General features: G+C 40.3%; 1 protein-coding gene across 1 annotated transcript in view; it reads right to left on the reverse strand.

The window, feature by feature from the left end:
- Positions 1 to 792: 792 nt before the first annotated feature.
- Positions 793 to 18,948, reverse strand: part of EIF4E3 (eukaryotic translation initiation factor 4E family member 3) — a 40,906-nt gene continuing 22,750 nt past the window's right edge. Inside the window, exons 3-7 of the mRNA XM_058288492.2 lie at positions 15,362 to 15,456; positions 13,742 to 13,802; positions 11,315 to 11,381; positions 7,196 to 7,351; positions 793 to 3,043 (exon numbers count right to left, since the gene is read on the reverse strand). Coding sequence (XP_058144475.1) covers positions 2,997 to 3,043; positions 7,196 to 7,351; positions 11,315 to 11,381; positions 13,742 to 13,802; positions 15,362 to 15,456 — 426 coding nt within the window. The 3' untranslated portion in view covers positions 793 to 2,996. The remainder of the gene's footprint in view (positions 3,044 to 7,195; positions 7,352 to 11,314; positions 11,382 to 13,741; positions 13,803 to 15,361; positions 15,457 to 18,948) is intronic.

Genomic DNA, 18,948 nt, shown 5'->3' on the forward strand with positions numbered 1-18,948 from the left:
TGACAGACTCTGAGTGTGCTCAGTCTGAGGAGGCGTGGACTGGGATGCTGCTTAAAACTGCAAATGAACAGCTCTGTCACTTGCTGGTCCTTTGTCCTTCAACGGGGGTCAGGCTTGGTTAAGGCTCAGTTGACATATTGCACATTGTGTCTACTGAACTCAATTATACATAGTTTCCTTCAATTATAAAGTCTTATAACTCCATATATGGTGTATACATAAAGTAAAATTAATGAGGAGGGCTGAGAAGTTTAGTCAAACTTATTTAGAGTCTACTAAAATTGTGCTTTCCTTCTTGGTGTTTCTTCTCCAACTGTACCATGAATTTAATAGCAACATTACATTAAATGTACATGTTCACTGTATATTATACCCTCATTTCAGAGATTTGGGAAAGTGGAGAGGGAGAGGAGAAAACCTAAAAATTAGGTTAAGTCAGGACTTCAGAAAGTGCATATGAAAAAAAATCAAAATACAGACAAGTTCCTTTAAATGGATATTCATTCTTATATAATGACTGTAACTTTAATGATGTAATAAGCAAGCGCATGTGATATGACATCCCCGGGAATATTAGGAGGAGAAAAGGTGTATTGGTTTCAGCCCCTGAGGAACTACAAAGAGAAGAAAGTGCACTCTTTGGCTTCTGCAAGGCTTTCTGCCAGGGACACAAGGCTGAACCTGCAAGGCTTTGGCTGAACAGACCAGGCTTCTACCGGAAGTTAACACTTCCCCAGCAAGGCCAAGCTTGGTAGATTGCCCTAACACAGAAGTCACATGTCACACAAAATATCGTATCTCCAAAGAGTATTAGCTTCTTTAATCAAAGAAGGTAACGAGAGGTTTTTGAACTGATTAAATCAGCTTAGTTCATACCAAGTCTATTATGAGCTAAACATTTTCCAAGGCAAAATCCCCTCTTAAAGTAATTTACATGATAGGGTCTTAACATCAGGCAGATTAAATCCTTCTCCCACAGTTGTTATTTTCTAAAGAGTCAGAAATAGTTGCAAAAGTTCACCAGGACAAAAATCTGCTTCATGTGCTAGTCATGTTATGTGATCATAAACAAAAGAAACTAGAAAGCATGAATGTGAGCCTAACATTCCTATTTATTTTATTTTATTCTTTTTGGTTTCAAAAGCTACATACATGCAAAAGTTGGACATGTCATCACAAATACTTTAAATAAAGTTTAAAAATAAAAATACCCCAAAATCCATTTACTTATGGAAATATATATGACAATTATAATGAAGATAAGTCAATTGTATCTTTTCTAATCAGAAAAATACTTATATTATTAAAAAAAAGAATTTTTATAAATCCTTGATTTAGAAACAAGTTGGCTGTTACTACAATGTTTAGAAAAACAAATCCCAGGCTTTTGAGAAATGAACCTAATATCCTTATACCTCATTCTGAAATCACTGAAGAAACGCAAGTTTAGAAATGGTATTTTTTTTTTGGTAACTGTGATCATTATCATTATGGTTGATATGATTAGTAATGCCAGTGAAGGGCACAACTTTTATAAATACATATGGTTCAAAGTCCTCTAAAATGTTTGAATGGAGAATTTTATTTACAAACACATGTTGGAGGCTTGAAAGAACCCCACCTCTCTCGGCTGGTCAATACTGTAAGAGAAATTAAAAATCCTGGACATAATGAAGATTTGAGCGCACGGCCCTTTCACAAAATGGATAAGTCTGTGCTAGCTCCCGAGACTCCAAAGACAAGCCAGCGGAGGAATCTTCCAACAGCTCTGCCCTTTATTTTAAGGGAAAAGCAGCCAAAGGCTGGGCAGAGTCAGGGAAAGACATCAGTGCAGTGTGAGAAGTCTCAGCGTTCCAGAGGGTATTTCTTTTATAGTAGAATACAATATATATCAATAATTCCAATAGTTCATATGAACAGAATGCACCCAAAGTTCAGCTTTGTGAATGTGCACAATCATTTGGGAAATGAGATTTAACTTTCTGTTCCTAAATGAAAAAGCTGCCCCCTTGAGGACTATTGATTATGGGACAACACGCACAATATGAGCAAGAAAAGGGGATCTTTTAAAAAAATGTGTCAGAATGGATTTGTAAAGCTCCAAGTGGGTATATACACCGAAAATTCAGAAGAAACTTCATTCAAACAATTAAAATATCACCTCTTCTTCAAATCAGAAATATCAGGTTTCCTATTGGAAAAATCCTTTGCTACATTTGAAAAGGCCACGTTGAAATTCTAGTTCAAAATATTTCCTCAGAGGGTCCAAAGGACTAGAATTTGAATTATATCCTGAAACTGAACTGTGATTATAGTTTTAATGTTAGGTAACTGAACTATTGTTTTCCTTTCATTGCAAAAAAAACCCCCAAAAAACAAAAAACACTGAAGTTAAAAAAAAAAAAGATATGTGTGCTGTCAGTGCAAAATCATTAAGGACGGTTTTCCTCTTCCCTGGGACAGAAAAAAAAACACAAAACAATGCCCACCACATAGTACGAAGGAATGTGTCACAACAAATAATGAGAAGACAGGTTTCACTGAGCTAGCATTCCTCCGAATACAGTGGGGTTTTCAAAAGCAGTATTGTCATGATTATGCATATTCATATTCTCATTAACTAGGTACAGCAGGACTACTTAAAGGGAAACCGATTTCTGGTGCCTCAATGAAAGAGGAGTATAGAAAACAATAATTAGACTGAATAAGGAATAAAAAGCGCAAAAAAAAATCAGAGTGAGAAGAACAGAGAATTCAGAAGAAAAAAAAACTTCAAAAAAAAAACCAAAAACCACAAGTATTGTGATGGGAGAAAACCCCACACATTCTCCCCCCACCTGCCACTTTGAGTCCTAATTGCCCAATCTGCAAGGACAGAAAACCACTCTAAATTGACCAGCATCGGGCTTCCGCAAGTCTTCTCTTCACTCTCCCTCCTGTTAAGACCGTTTCCAAAACCAATCAGCAAAGGATAAAGAATTCTTTACAGAGTGCAATTAGTGTTTTCCACGTCCACCTTCAAAAGCATGATGCTCTTCATGGGCTAAAGGACAGAAAAAAACAAAAAAGAAAAAAAGGAAAGAAAACTTTAAGCAAAGGATGGGGCAACCCTCCTCTAGGCATCTCATTCAGTTTCCCCAAATGTTGGCAAGAACTCAAATACCTTTTTGCCAGTAACTGTTAGCTAAGGCGTGCATTTCCCGAGAAATGTAATAATGAAACTTAAAACAAGGAATAAACAAGCAATGGGCATGCTGCCCGTTTCGTTGTGTTGTGCCCAAGAGGATGAGTAATCCTGACCAACTGATGAAGAGAATATGCGGGGCTGCGAGCAAATGCTGCAAGGGAAAATGCGCCTCACAGAATGGTTGGGGCGAGGGGCTAAAGTTACCCAACCAGGGCCTTGGCCAAGCCTATCTTCAAAAATAAAACAAAAAGAAAACAAAACAAAGAACAACACAAGGATGGTAGCAAGTGTAATAGGCTCCCCCTCCTCTTCTGAGCTCCACTCTGGAAATGACATTTTAATAGGCGGATGAATCTCCCGTCCTCCTCACCCCCACCCCAGGTAGATCTGTCTTCCGTGGATTTTCAACCCCATTGTCTGGCTTGCAAAATTACTAATTACAATCAGGAATTCTGGAACTTAAAAAAATTATGCTACCAAAAAAATATTTCCAAAGACTTGCGATGTTTTAATGTGAAGGGTGAGGAGGGGGAGAACTATGAAACACACAGCATTGGATCCTCTTCTCAAATGGAAAAGTCCTAGGACCTGGGGTCTGACAGGGCCAGGGGAGCCTCAGGATGGAGTGTGCTTTGAACAACGCCTCCCCCATCCCACCCCACTGGCAGTGAATGGTGACCCAGGAAGGCAGAGACGGGCTGCCCTTTTGAAACCTCTTAAGCGCTGACCAGTTGCCAAAGCACCCTGCTGGCCTCCTTTCTCTGTTTTCAATATGGGCTAAATTCTTCAGATCAGTGCAGGGGACTATTTTCCCTTTGGGATCATCCTGGATGCTTATCCCAATATGCTCTTCACTTGGATAAAACATTGGGGGAGATGTGCCCTATCGCTCCCAGGGTTACCAAGAGTTGCCAGATTCCTAAGGGTGGCTCGTAATCTGAACCAATTTAACTGAGTATTTCTCACAGCTATGACAGTACAAATATTTCACTTTTTATAAAAAAATTTTAAAAGAAAGTTTTTAGGGCAGAAACGGAATAAAAACAAACCACGGTCGGCTCTGCAATAAAATATACAGGCCAACTGGGTCAAGTAAAGGAGCTGTACAACTCTAGTGATGCTAGTCTCTAATTTAAGAATGCAGCAATACGGACCACCCACGGATTATTATTATTTCTAGGTATGAGGGACAGTCTAGGGTGATCACAGTTGAGACACTGAAATACTGTACTTCTGATGGGTTATGGAGATGGTAGAACAGAACAGTCAGAACAGGGAGTATGTCCTGGGGAAACGAGGAGGTTCTCTTAGTTTTAGGTTAGTCTTGGTACAGAGGGAGCACAGGAAGGCTCTGTGCCTGGGGCCAGCAAACTTCTGCGGAGGGAGAGATAGTAAATATCTTAGGCTATGTGGACCATATGGGTTCTTTCCAACTATTAACTTTGCCGCTGTAGCACTAAAGCAGCAACAGACAATATGTACATAAACAGGCATGGCTGTGGGGCAATAAAACTTTATTTATGGACACTGAATTTCATAGAAATTTCATGTGTCACAAAATTTCCTTCTTCTTTTGACTTTTCCCCAATCATTTAGAAATGCAAACACCATTCTTAGCTGCAGCCTGTACAAAAACGGGCAAGGAAGGTAGGAGGCAGATTTTGTTTGCAAACCTGCTCTTAATAAGCCTCACATCAGAAAAGAAATTTCTTAACAGAATTTGGGGGTCTCTGTATATTGTGAGTTTCTCAGTCAAATGATCAAGCTGTATCCAAATTATATGTAACTTATCAATACCTCATTCTTCACCCACCCTGCCAGAGGCTTGGCAAAGTGGTTCTTTTTACTGCAAAATCTACCTTGTCACCTAGTTTTTGTATACTTGTGAATTCTAACACCAAGACCTTGTTAATAAGGCAAAAGTAAAAGCATGAAGTTGGACACTTCTAGCTTAGGTCATCCTGTGACTATTCTTCATCATGCTGTGAATAAGATTTCTGCCCAAACCTCAATTTTTTCAAATCAATTCTACAGCACATGGTGTATAACCTACTGAGTAAAGGACTGCCTGCTTTATACAAAATAAAGAGAATTGCTTGTTTTTTTCCAATCCAAATTTTTACTCGAATAATCTTTGCGTTTTTAAATGTTAATTTATGCCATTAAAATGTGGATTTCTACTGAGAGCCTCACCAGTCCTGTATTACCCACAAGTTTACAATGGCATCTACCTTTAGGGTGTCTCCAGCTTAATTTAACCAACCAAGTTGCAGCTCATCCCCCCTAGTTTGGCTTTTCTCCTTGCCCCCAGCAATTACAAGAGCTGGATGCTAGGCAGTGAAGCCCTTGGTCAGTCTTACTTGATTATTGTTACCTAACCACTCTGGGATCTAATTATTTAATAAAATACTCATATCCTATATATCCTATTGAGCCTGCTCCTAGCCAACCTGGAAATTTAGCTACAGAATTGTGAGTAGAAGGAACCTTGAAGACCATCTAAGACCAACCTCTTTGATATTCAGATGAGAAAAGTGAAAGGATGAGAAGCTGTGACTTGTTCAAGGTCACACTGTTGAAGTGGGACAAAAATCCAGGGTGCCTGACTTAATTACTCCAAATTGCTTTCTCCTCTTTTGACTCAAGACCATCAGAAATGTGGACCCAGTTGAAAGGTGATAAAAAAAAAAATGTTTTTGCCTAGTTCATAAATGGCAACAAAACACACTTCATTCTGGAGAGTTTCTACCAGAGTTAGTCTTGTGGAGGTAAAAAAGAAGAAGAAAAAAACAACAACCCTGAGAGACCTTTCAAGTAATATCAGGGCTGAAAATGTAATTAATGTTCCCTAAGAATAAAACATGCACCTAGAAATTTGCCATTTCTACACTGCATGGCCAACAAAGAACTTCTGCAATGCCATCATTCTGTCTCTTTTATCTTAACTTTTATTTAAAATTCAAAAGTTTAGCACTTCCATATCATATGTCTCACTGCTTAATATTGCAATCATTTGGCCTGGGATTATATGATTTGATACCTAATAGGGAGGGCTTCGTTTTAGTATCCTGTATCATACTAGGACAATGCTGAAACAAAATTTTACTTTTTCTCCTTTTTGGCAAAAGGGTGAGAAAAGTGAAACAATAGTGAAACTGAGAAGAATACACTTTTTACCCATGCTAAAATGTATTCCCCTACTTCCAAAACAATAATGTGCAATAGTTTAATTGGGAGCTTTTTCTTTTTCTTTCTTAGTAATACCAAAATAATGTGGCATCTTATCACCAAGGGTATCTTGGATCCAATGAAGTACAGTGGTTAAAAAATGGGTTCTTGAATCTACCCAGTATTGGGGTTTACTAGCACTAAGCTGTTTTCCTTATGAAAAAGATGACTTTTTAAAAAGAGCACACAAAAGCAATGAACATGAATCATGATGGTTAACAATGGGTCCACACACCTATTCATACTGTTAACATTTCACCACCATGCGTGAATTCTCTTTTGGTTCTGTGTTGCAGTTATTGGTAATGAAGAAGTATTAGCATTTCAGTAGAGCATTCAATCACCCCTGTGCTCAGAGCGAGTTTCCTCCAAAAATACAGACGTTATACATTATAAATTTCTGTTTATGAAAGGGATGATTGAATAACTACCTGTCAGCTCATATAAAAACATTTTTTGTTATTGTTGTTTCAAATTGAATGCCATTTTTTTCTTTTGAGAATGACAAAATTTAAGATCAGATTTAAATTTCTGAAATAGCAAATACAATGTGTCTCCTTTTCTGATCCATGCAGTTAGGTGAGAATTAAATCTCGTTTTAATTTCCAAGACAGAAAATTTGCTTTTTTAAAAAAACACTTAAATGTAATTTATTGAATTGTCTTCTGAATTACAGAATTTCAAGTGATTCTGCCTTCATCTCATTTGCAACACAGTTTCTATTTTTTTTTAATATGATAGAATAAGCTAGAGAGTAATAACTGGAAATGAGGCACTTACGTTTATAAAACACTGCTTTAAAAGATATGTGGGGCAGAAGTTCATAGATCTTTTGTAAAACTGTCGCTTCACCCACTAAAGAGGCATTGACATTCCAGACTTGGACGACATCTTCTCGGTCGCGAACGCTGACACTAACTCCTATTACTTCATCATCTGAGGGGATGAAGGGAGAAAAAGAAATGAGTGATGATTTTAAGTAAGTCTGCATTGTTTTGAAGCACTCATTTCACCTGTGAGTTATGGATAAAAGGACACAAAGTAGTCAACACAAGAGAAACCATAATAAACACTTGTTTCTAAGGGGAATCAAAGAAAGAAAAGCAAGTTAGAGTACAAAAGCTGTAGCTGTCACATTACATCTATCCAGGGATTAGATAAACAAAGTGTTCCAGCCAAATGAATTTTTCCAGATAAGTAATTCACTCTTCTTAATATGTTACCAAAGTTTTCTGCCTATTTCTTTCTCTGTTTTGATAAGACTCCTAAAATGGGTTGCATAATTCCTTGCCCTCTGAAAGCCAAGTGAACTCAAGTGAACTTTTCCTTGATGCCTGTCTTTGTGAAGAAAAGCACGTATTTATCTGATTTTCTGCCAAACTTTCAGACAAGTTTGCGATGGTTAGTACTATTTGCCCCAACACTAACTGGATCCAGACTCTGTGATCCCAGTAACCAAACCCTGACTATGTGTTCCCAGCTGCTTTTTGTGGTTTGCTTGTCTGCTCCTTTCCTGTAAATTCCTCCTGCTTTCTGGTGCCTCCCTCCAGCAGTTCCCCTTCTTGTTTTGTGCTTTTAACTCGACGTTGGGGAACCCAAGAGCCTCTGAGAGCACTGTATAAAACCTGAGTAAATATCTTCTGAGTATGGGCCCGCTATTACAGTACTTTGGTGACGAGACATGAAGGCATTTATCTATACTGATCAGCATAGGTTCTTTTATATATTTGTTAAATGATTTGGGGCTGCCTTGTAGGCATTTGAGAGTGGTGACTGTTTAAGGGAGGTTTCCATGTACTGTTATTTGCTCCCTTGCTGCCACTACCTTTACACGGATTTGCAGTAAAATGGCTTCTGGCTTAACACGTTCGTGAAATAAGGCCAGCTCTTATTTGCTTACTCAACCCCAGTAAGCAAAATGCGAAAGATAAGTATCAACAAACTTTGGAAATTCTGCCTTGTTTAATACATTTTGCCTAATTAGATAGCCTCTGTAAATCTCAATATTTATGCCACCAGTTTGTCCAGTTGTCTTCTGTAGGTTGAAATATTTCAGTATTTCGATACAATTTAAATAAGGATATATTCAGTTTACTAAGGGGAGTCATCTTTCCTAAAAGAATTCCTTTTTTTCCCCTCCTTTCTCCTCTACATTCCCATCCTGCCTTCTTCTCCTGCCTCCCTTCTTTCCTGTTTAAATGAATTTGAACCTCCTGAATGTGTATGGCTTGATCCTAAGTGAGTCCATTTATACTAATGTTCAAAAACAGGGAAATTAATCCAAGGTGTTAGAACTTGGATTGGCAGTCACCTCGGGTGGAAGAGAGAACAAGGAGGGGTTCTGGGGGCTGGTGACATTCTGCGCCTTGATCTGGATGCACTTTCAGGGCTATCTTTACTTTAACAGAAATATATCAAGTTGTACACACAGTGTTTGTGTACTTTTCTCTATAGATGTCATGCTTGAATAAAAAGTTCAAAAATAAATAAATAGTACCTGTTCATGGGCATGCACAGAAATTTATCCCATCAAGGAAAGATGTTTTATGTACAAGTTTTATTTTTTAATTTACACTTTAAAATATACTTGCTTAGAACTCAGTGTAAATTTTATGTGAAAATAAAATCATGAAATAGAGCTGGAAGCTTTGTAGTTTACCACTTTGAAGAATGGAAAGTTACTAGATCAGCCTTCTGGAGAAAGAACAGTGTTTCCCACCCAGTCTTTTGATACTGTCCATTTCAGCACTACTGGTCAGAGGGTGCTTTAATCAATGGATGTTGAATATGCTGAACCATAAATATTTCAAGTTAGCTTTATTTTTGATAACTAGCCCATAGTTAGGAGATGTACTATCACAGCACTTTCACAAACTGCCTGGTAAAAAGCTGCAACTCTTATGCAAAGCTATCATATAATATTCATAAGTAGAATCAACCAGAGTGCTGGCAGGACAAGACCTGAGAGCTAGGAAGAGGCTCTGTCTAAAACTAAGGGACCTGAGGCCCAGAGAGGTCAGCTGGCTTGCTTAAAGTGCACAGCTGGTTAACAGAAGAACTAATGGTTAACAGTTAGTAGTGCTCGCATTTCCTACATCAACCACAGAACAACAGGTCTTCTTTATTCAATACTAGCTATTTATTATTATTACTTATTTATTTATTATTACTTAGGCTTTCCCCCCTGGTTCTGGAAAGGTACGGAATAATCCGTACACAAAACTTGCTCTCCTGGGGATTTACGTGTTTATAATTATATACAGGACGAGTGTTTGGCAGCGCATTGGGATGTTGCTAACTACCTTCTTTTAAGATAGGAGGAATCGGTACTTAAAGACAATTTCATCTTAACTCAGGCTTTGTCTTAAGTGAATTAAATGTGGTGTAAGAAGTAAACAAAACTGAAGTGGAATTATTTAAATTTATAGTGAGATGAATTTGAAATTTACCATGGTATTGGCAAGGCCTACAGGGGCTCCCAAAGAGAGATCACATGAGAAGTCTGAAAGCACATTAGTCAATCGATACCAATTAGTGTAAAACAAAAAATTCTTAACTGAAAGCTCAACTGGAAAAACGTTATTCTAAATGGTACCTCAGAAGCATTCAGAAGGAACTGCCCAAGAAAAAAACGAAACTTTAAACAAGCAATTACATTCTCCCCTTCGAGTGGTTTCATGATAAGAGCAAAGCAAAAGTACACAGTAAGGCTCTCGGAAAGTCACTCATTTCAAAATGGTCTCCAAGTGAAGCCTTGAGGGCCACGTGCTGCAGACTCCACAGCAGGGTCCGGGTGACAAGGTGAGCACATCATCACTACACTTCAGAGCCTTTTGAAGCAAGGTAGGGACTACGAGAGGAAGAAGATGGAGGTGGCTGAGAACGGATTGAAGAGGACAGTTGGATTGTGCCTGCCTAACGGCAAACTCCCCTGGACACTAAAGGCACTTTTTCCTACTGGAAGAACTTATTATTAAGTTCTTAGTTAATTATTAATAAACAAATAAAGAAAACCTACTGTGTTAAGCGCCCAAATGATGTCATTTTTTTCTTTCTTCCTATTTATTTTGGACACATAGATGGTTGTGGATGCTATTAAGTTGAGCTATAAAGGGAAAATTACATATGCACATACATGTATGCATATTCATAATATACACATGCACACACACATTCAAAATAAAGCAAAGATATTTTCAAGTCCTAGGTTTTAAGGCCTGACATTTTATTCCTGTATCTAATTGCTGAAGGTTGGCTCATAGGCCAAATCCGGCCCTCTGCCTGCTTTTGTAAATTAAGTTTTGGGGGACACTTCAGCACCCATTCATTCATACTCTCTCTCTGCTGCTTTCATGCTACCATGGCAGAGCTGAGCAGTTGCAATAGAGATCGTAAGACCTTCAATGCCTAAGATACTTACTATCTGGCCCTTTCCAAAAAATTTGCCAACCCCGTTCTAATATTTTACTAATATGTGTTGACAGAGATATTTTAGTGGCTTCGGTTGCTGGCTGCTTCATAACTTTGCAGGATATCGGCTATACTCTATGAAACTAACTTCCAAGTTGATTGTAAATATAGTGGTAGCAAGGAAGTTTGGGAAGTAAATATATCTACAGAACAGTCAAGAATTCCGACAAAAAGGAGTTAAAACACAAACTCATTCCCCTCAGTGGCAACCTTTTAGTAGATATGGAAAAAAAAGTATATATATGTATATATAGAAAGAACACTAAACATTATAATCGCATGGGAAAAAAATCTAAGTAACCACATGGTTACAAAATACACAACTTCAAAACATGTAAAGTCACATACACAAAAACAACCTTCTGCAAATAACAAGCGTCATCACACATGCATGGACACACAGACGCCCAGAGCTGCATACTTCTTTACCTGCTGCGGCACAATCTGTGAACTGTTCCCCGATAGTTGCTAACAACAATTCTTTCCAAACTGTGGACTGATAGAGGAAAAGAAAAAAAAAAACACACATATTTTTAGACAATTATCTTCAGGAGCTAAACAAGTCACACTGTCTTTAATTTAACAGGCATTTTCCCTGCCCATCCCTGGAGCTGGCAGAAATCTCCAAATTACAGGTGTTAACACTTAAAATTATGGTGTATCTTTTATTGGTTTATAAATAACTTTACACAGATAGCTGCAAGTGATCCAAAGTCTTAAGAAAGCTGATCTTCATCCCTGATGAGGTTTAGAAGAATAAGGAAAAATACATTCAAATGACTTATAACGTTTTGGTTTCTTTACCTCCCACTGATTTAAAAAGTATTAACTGATTCTATTTAAATGCTATTAATCGAATCTTTCATTTCAAAACCCCTTCCCTTGTGGCTCTTTTTTATTTTTTTCAGCTTGTAAGATGCTTCAATGGTTACACAAGCATGATCAAGGAAATTCCTGGGAGACCTGCAAATTTCCATTTGCTTGAGGCAGATGTTTAAATGAACTGCTGTAACTTGATGTGTGTCTGTACACAGTGCTCTGGTTTACCCCCTACCTGTGGGAGAACATTGGATTTATTCCTGCTCAGACTCAACTAACGTGGCCCAGTAACAGAATCCATTCACACAGGTGGGTGGAAGCCTAAAAGTTCTTCCAGCTATCGCCATTGAGAAGTTCCTGGTGCCATTTACCTTCCTGACTATAGTCTACAAGCTCCAAAATCTCCCAGAACTGGGTTGGAATCCTGACAGGCTGCTGACTCTCTCTGACCTGGGCAGGTTACGAACCTCTCTGAGCATCAGTTTCCTTATGTGGACAAGGGAATAACAATAGGGCCTACCTGCCAGGGTTGTTGCCAACGTGAAATCAGTCAATGACTGCATTCCAAAAGGGCTTATTAGCACAGTGCTTAAACAAAAGATCCATTCCAAAAAGAGCTGCAGTGCTTGCTCTATGCTAGGGGTTCAATACACATTGACTATAAGAATAGCATTTATTATCATGTTCTAATAAACTTAAAGCCGCCTAGCTGAATTTTTAACCAAGATAATGTTGTTAACCAGTGAACTAAAAAGGCACCTCACCCGCAGGGAGGTTTTCTTTCCTCTCTCCTTGATCCCCACTTCTGGTTTCTTTGTTTCACATCATGAAATCATGCCATTGTTTTTCTGACTGTCCCAACTGCAATCTTTTACACTGTTAGTGACAAAGCAAGGGTGGGGAGAGGAGGTTACAGGACGTGGGAGTTCACCCTCCAGTTCTGAATTCAGACAAGGCTGGCCTACCAGACGCCCCAGTGTTGATGGCTGGCATGGGCTGGGCTGCTAGGAACGAGGGCGCTTGAGCAGACCCAGGAGCCTTATTGCCCGTGACTGAGTGTGGCCCAGTGGGCTAATACAGAGAGGAAGGACAACACTGCCTTTCAAATGACACTGACAACATGATTATTTGTACCAGAACTCAAATTCCAGTATGAGAAAAAGAACATGAAAAGGCAAAACTCATCTTTACTGAAATTAAAAAATAATATTAATACGTGCTTATAAGGAAATGACTCCAGCGCAAGCATATGGATCCCTGGAGACATTTCAATTTTTTTTTTTTTTTTTTTTTTTTTTTTTAGCTTATCCACATGAAAGAAACCATGAAAACGTGAGACTGGGTAGCATTTGCCTTTTCATCCATTTTTAAAGAAGCTTTTTGTTTCCCCAGGACTTAAGGTAACAGATTTTAATGTTCACTTTCAGTCAAGATGATGAGTTAGCTTCCCAGTGGATATGCAAAAACAAAAACAAAACAAAACATTGACTCCTAGGAAATCTCAGTCTCTCAGGCTAGCTACTGCCAACTGGAGCATCCCAGCAGGTCGCCCCTTCCCGCAGGTTCTCATCAGCCCCAGAAGGAGACTGGGAGCAAAAGAACAGGAAGGCGCCAAGCCTCCCAGACACCCCCATTCTCCAAGCCTTGGTCACTCTCAGAGCTGCTGGGGGCTCCCCATGGAAGAGGGGCCAGCTTTTGGTGGGAAAGATCCCATTGCCCACCCTGTTAGCTACGGCTGGTGAGGAAATGACCACTGTATGATAATCAACTTCCCTGTAAAGTTTACAGGCTTTTAGCTCTTGCAGACTATATGACACCGTTACACTATCATACCATTTTTACGGAGAAACATAAGAAGAAGTTGTCAGGTGATAGTATAAGGCAGAAAAGTCACCAAGGCCACTGCAGGATTTCTCAGTCACAGTCGTGTCCTGAGATAGCAGATAGGCTGTCTGAAAAGTGCAACACATGCTGCACCACATGCGGGCAACATCCCCAAGCTTGGCCAGTTCTAGGAAGGGATCAGAATAAACGTACCGTGCTGTCCTTGGGAACTTTCATTTTCCATACGCCACCCTTTGCATTACTCTCCTCTTCCCTAGGATCAAAGACCAGTGTTTAAAGTCAGACTCACGGATTAAGTAATCCTATATATATTTAGGTCAAGTTTTCTTTAACAATTAAGTGACATTAAAAACAAAACACAATCAGGCATTCTTTCATAACCTCTCCCCCAGTTCTTTTACTGGAAGCAAACTTAGACAAAAGGAAGGGGTGGGGATGAGAAGGGGAAAAAGCAGGATTTGGCAGTCTCAGGGAGGATGAGGGGACTCAAGGTCCTCTCCTTCAAGGAGGTGGTGATGGGCGGCTCCTTGGACCACCTGTAGTTGCTTCTAAGACACCTATGGAGGCCTTCACGCTTCAACCTCACACTCATGACATGGCCTCATTCGATTCTCCTACCAACACTCTGACTCAGTCCTTGCAGTGAACCTCACTGTTTCTTATCTGCTCCGTCGTCTTCTGGTAAGAGCACCCCAATTTCCCTTTAGGAAGCTACCATCACCCGCTCTTGCATAATACCATTTGGACAGGGTTGCTCTTGTATCCTGGCCTCAAGGATGGGCTTGTGGCCCAGGATCGCACCTCTTCCTAGTGCTTGTGACTGGTCAGGGATGGAAAGGTGATCCAAGGTGGGCCAGTGGGAGCCAGCCCTGGGTCCTGGGTAGCGCTGGTGAGTGCTGACATTGCTAAGCGTGAAGGGTGTAAGGCTGGAGCTTATAGCCTATGAAGGCCATTTTATCACTGCAAATGGGATGGCCTGCCCGAAAAGCAAGTCTGAAAGCAAAGCAAAGCAAATAGGATGGAAAGCATCAGATTCCTGATAGCATTTGAGCACCCAGATCTAAAACTGCTGAAAATCAATCCTACCAGTGGACTCCTCGGTTAGAGGGGCCCAGAATTCCATTTTCTACTTATGTTAGGTTTCTGTCATTTGTAACCAAATGAGCCGAGACACAGTTCCATTGCAAAAATGAGTAAATAAATGCTGAAAGTTTGAGGGATGTGGTATAAGGTCCTATTATTAACAGGGCTCCAGCCTGGGCAAACAGACTTCCTGTCCAGCTCTCTCATCACTGCACAAAGCTGCTAAAGAAGGAATGAGACTTTTCCTAGACTCAGTACCACAGCCCTTCTATGTGGTCCAGCTGAGGACATCTAAGGGGTTAGGCTTTGATCCAATGCTATAAACCTGGGCACCGTGCCTGTCCCCTTCTTCTCCCCACCAGCCTATTAGCTTCTTTACCCCACTGGCCAGGTCATTATGAAGAGATGAAAGAAAGAACCAAAATGATGCAACGCCCCACATAAAGGACTAGGGCATGCTTTCGGTGTGCTAATAATGACCTATTCACGGTGAGACTTCTATGGGGAGCTTAGTGGAAGAGATTAAGGAAACTATTCAACCTCCAAGGGCCCAAGGTAAAGGGGTGGTGGGCAGGGGCTTATTTCACAACTAAGTAATAGCCAGCATTACTTTCTAACATCACTGGACACAATTACTTTGCCATTCCAGTTCAGCACGAAGTAAATATTTGATGAGGTTCACAACGATTTCCTTCCCCCCCAACCTCAAATTACATGATAAACACTTACCAAAGTGGTCGCCTCTCTCCTCTCATTAAATGATAACTACATCTCAAAGGCAGGCTAGTCACAGGAGGAATATTATTGTACACACTCCAGAATATCTTTAAAAGAAACACATTTTGTTTAATATACCTAGTATTGATTTAATATGTCACCAGATTATAAAATTAGATGCATTAAAGAAAAAATTAGATTCTCATTAAGTCCTCTCCATTCAAATTAGATTTTTTTCCAGTATCCTTTCTAATTCTTTGCCTAACATTAATGAAGGTTCCTTGCTGAAGCTGGACCAAGTTCTCATTTTCAGGAAGCCAGGGTTCTTAAGCAAACGTTCCTATGCAATGTGTCTGCACATACAACTGGGAAAGGATCTTGCTAATGGTTTTCCTGACAGGTAGATGGTACCTAACAAAGCTTATATGTAGGTCAACGTATGTACTGAACTGTATTTCCTTATAACACAGGCTGCCTTCCTCCTAGGCCTGGAGGGAATCTGTCATACTTCAGATCCACGGGTGGTGATGTAAAGGGGGAGGAAAAGAGAACCTCCTTAGGTGCTCTGTCCTCATCCCCTTCCTTTTCTAGCACGAACAGGCAACGCTCTGCAGCAAAAGCAATTAATTGACCAAGATACAGTCAACAGTTACGATCACCAGCTTTGGACATGGCAACTATGGCCAGTCGACCATCCTTGGGGGGACTTAGCTGAATGCAAGCAGGGTAGCTTTTACCCACGAGAGTCCACTCCCTGGTGCTAAGTTTTGAAGCATTCTGACACTTCTACCTGAGGAACTGAGGCAGGGCAGACGGTCTTTCAATGGAGTCTAAGACCTGGATTTAAGAACTAGAATCCCAAGATAACCTTCAAGTCCACCTAGCCCTTGAAACCCAAGTTTTCTCCTCTAATGAATATGATATGGCTTTTTCACTGGACCATTTAAATGAAGACATGCAGTGTGAAAGCCCTTTGTTAGCCTAAAGTAAGGCAGTAAAATGTAGAAAGACTCATGAAACAATGGTGGCCACTTGATAAATCCACAATCTGCTAAGTCTGAATGAAGCAATTATGCCCCACCTGATAGTCTTCTACTAAATAGATAGTTCACTACCAGGAACACTGGCAAATTTCCTCCTCCATTTGTAACCTCTCACTACAGCAGATTTACTTGTAATTATAGTAGTAATTTTAGCTTATTTCTTTTACTTGTTATCACAGTTATTTTGTTAACTGAGCAATTTATAAGTTACAACACTGCCCTCATTTACAACCCTTGTTTACTGGCAGTTTGCACTTATCCCAGCTAGCTTCTTTCAGTTTTTAAAAGAAGCTTCCACATTTCCTATTAACCCATAACCAAGACATAACCAATTCCTATAAGCCAACTTAAATAACGGCACTATCTCCACCTCTCTCTGTTTGAATTCCATAAAAACCGTAAGATTTTTAGACTCAGGGAGACAGATTTGAGTTTTTAACTCCTGTCTCCATGTGTAGCTACCTCACAAGAAACTCTTTCTTCCCTTGAAATCGTGGTGTTACAGTACTGATTTCTATGCACATCAAAGGGATAAGCCCTTGCTCAGTAACAAGTTTCCTACTGGAATGTTCTGAAGAAAAAAAGAGAAAATACTCGGAAAAACTTGAAAAGAAAAGATGTCATGTGATAGACAACTAGGTGATTATCTGTTTTGTCAAATAAAATATAAACAAAGCAAATACATCTCCGAAAAAAAAAAAAAAACAAGCCCAAAACCAAAACAAAGCAAGATTCAGGATTTCTTCTGAAGATGGTCAGATGTGTCACAGGAGAGTATTTTCAAAATATTAAATGTAAATATTTCATCCATTAAGTATTTCTAACTGCTGGTTCTCCCCACCAACTGAATCAATGCTACGTGTGGCTTTAGGCAGATGGCACAAAGAACCCAGAACAGAGAAAGGAAAGAAAAACTAAAGGGATAGTTTTAATTCAGAGCAGAAACAACAGGCTGAAGGCAAATCACTTCTGATTTATAAGAAAAGTTACGTGCCTGAGGAAGAAACTGGGTTTTGCTTTGAATTCAAAAGCAAACTCAAATTCACTTGACTTTGAGTAGACAAGATGAAAGACAGAATGTTGGAACAACTTTCCACCTCTCAGGAAGTCAATTAAAATATAGTTAAAAACTCCAAGTTGAGGAGTTAAAAGGTTAGGTTAAGGGAAGCAGATTTGGCCCAACAGATAGGGCGTCCACCTACCACATGGGAGGTCCAAGGCTCAAACACAGGGCCTCCTGACCCATGTGATGAGCTGGCCCATGCACAGTGCTGATGTGCGCAAGGAGTGCCCTGCCACGCAGGGGTTTCCCCCACATAGGGGAGCCCCACATGCAAGGAGTGTGCCCTGTAAGGAGAGCCGCCCAGCACAAAAAAAGTGAAGCCTGCCCAGGAATGGCCCCGCACACACGGAGAGCAGACACAGCATAGATGACACAACAAAAATGACACACAGATTCCGGTGCTGCTGACAAGAATACAGGTGGACACAGAAGAACACACAGTGAATGAACACAGAGAGCAGACAACTGGGGTGGGGGGCGGGATGGCAGGGAAGGGAAGAGAAATAAATAAAAAATAAATCTTAAAAAAAAAAAAGGTTAGGTTGAGAGAAGAGTGGGGTTCAAATGCTGGCAGGATGGGAGAGAGCCCCCCACCCCCCAAAAAGTCTGGAGATATGCAGAAGGCACTGTGTAGCTTGCTTCCTGTACAGGCCATGAGGCCACAAGACTCCTCTAGAAGGATTCTAGCCGTCCCTCACTCCTGCTGTCTGAGCAACATGGCGGCCAGGTAAGAGGATGGCCAAGGAGACGGGAGGGGTATTCCTAGCGGAGGGGCATGCAGCAGCCTTACAGATTCCCCTTCATTCTCATGGGGTGGGGGGAAAGCAGCAATATTTCCTAGGTCCCCAAGTGGTAGCGTGAAATTGAGGGGAAGCCAACAGACAAAAAGAGGCCTGGGTCTAGATGTGGGGACACTCTGTAGGGCCTTCATGACCCGAGGCCACAGCAGGACCAAGGATGGGGCCCATGCTCATGCCCCAGGTGGGATCAGTTATATTTCTGCACATGCCAGCTCAAATGCAGAAGGGAAAGAGCCTAAACATCTTAAGAGACTTAAACTGGAAGAGAGGAAGTTTTACATTGGAAGTGACTGAAGTACTTTTAATCTGGAAGTTCAAATATTACCTGCTACCCCCACAATGCCCCCACTGCCATCAACAGACATGGCGGATCACAGGCAATTTGACTTTGGTATAACTGGGTTGTGATTATAAATGTTCATCCATTATGCATGTAATGAATAAATTAAATGATGGATTAGGAATCCTGTTACAGTCCAATATTAAGACTGGACTAGAAAGAACTATGAAGTAGACTGGGCTTCAGGTCTTTCCCTTTTTCTCTTTCTTTTCAGTGTTGTGTTTCTCTCTGTCTTCCCTCAGCTTCCACCTTCATCCAAGTGGTCCATTCCAAGCCATTCCACTGCAGGACCCCACCCACCAGGGGCACCAATCTGTGTCCAAGGCAGGGAGCACCTTGAATCAATCTTTCCA

This window comes from Dasypus novemcinctus, chromosome 26, assembly GCF_030445035.2.
Source record: "Dasypus novemcinctus isolate mDasNov1 chromosome 26, mDasNov1.1.hap2, whole genome shotgun sequence".
NCBI lineage: Eukaryota > Metazoa > Chordata > Mammalia > Cingulata > Dasypodidae > Dasypus > Dasypus novemcinctus.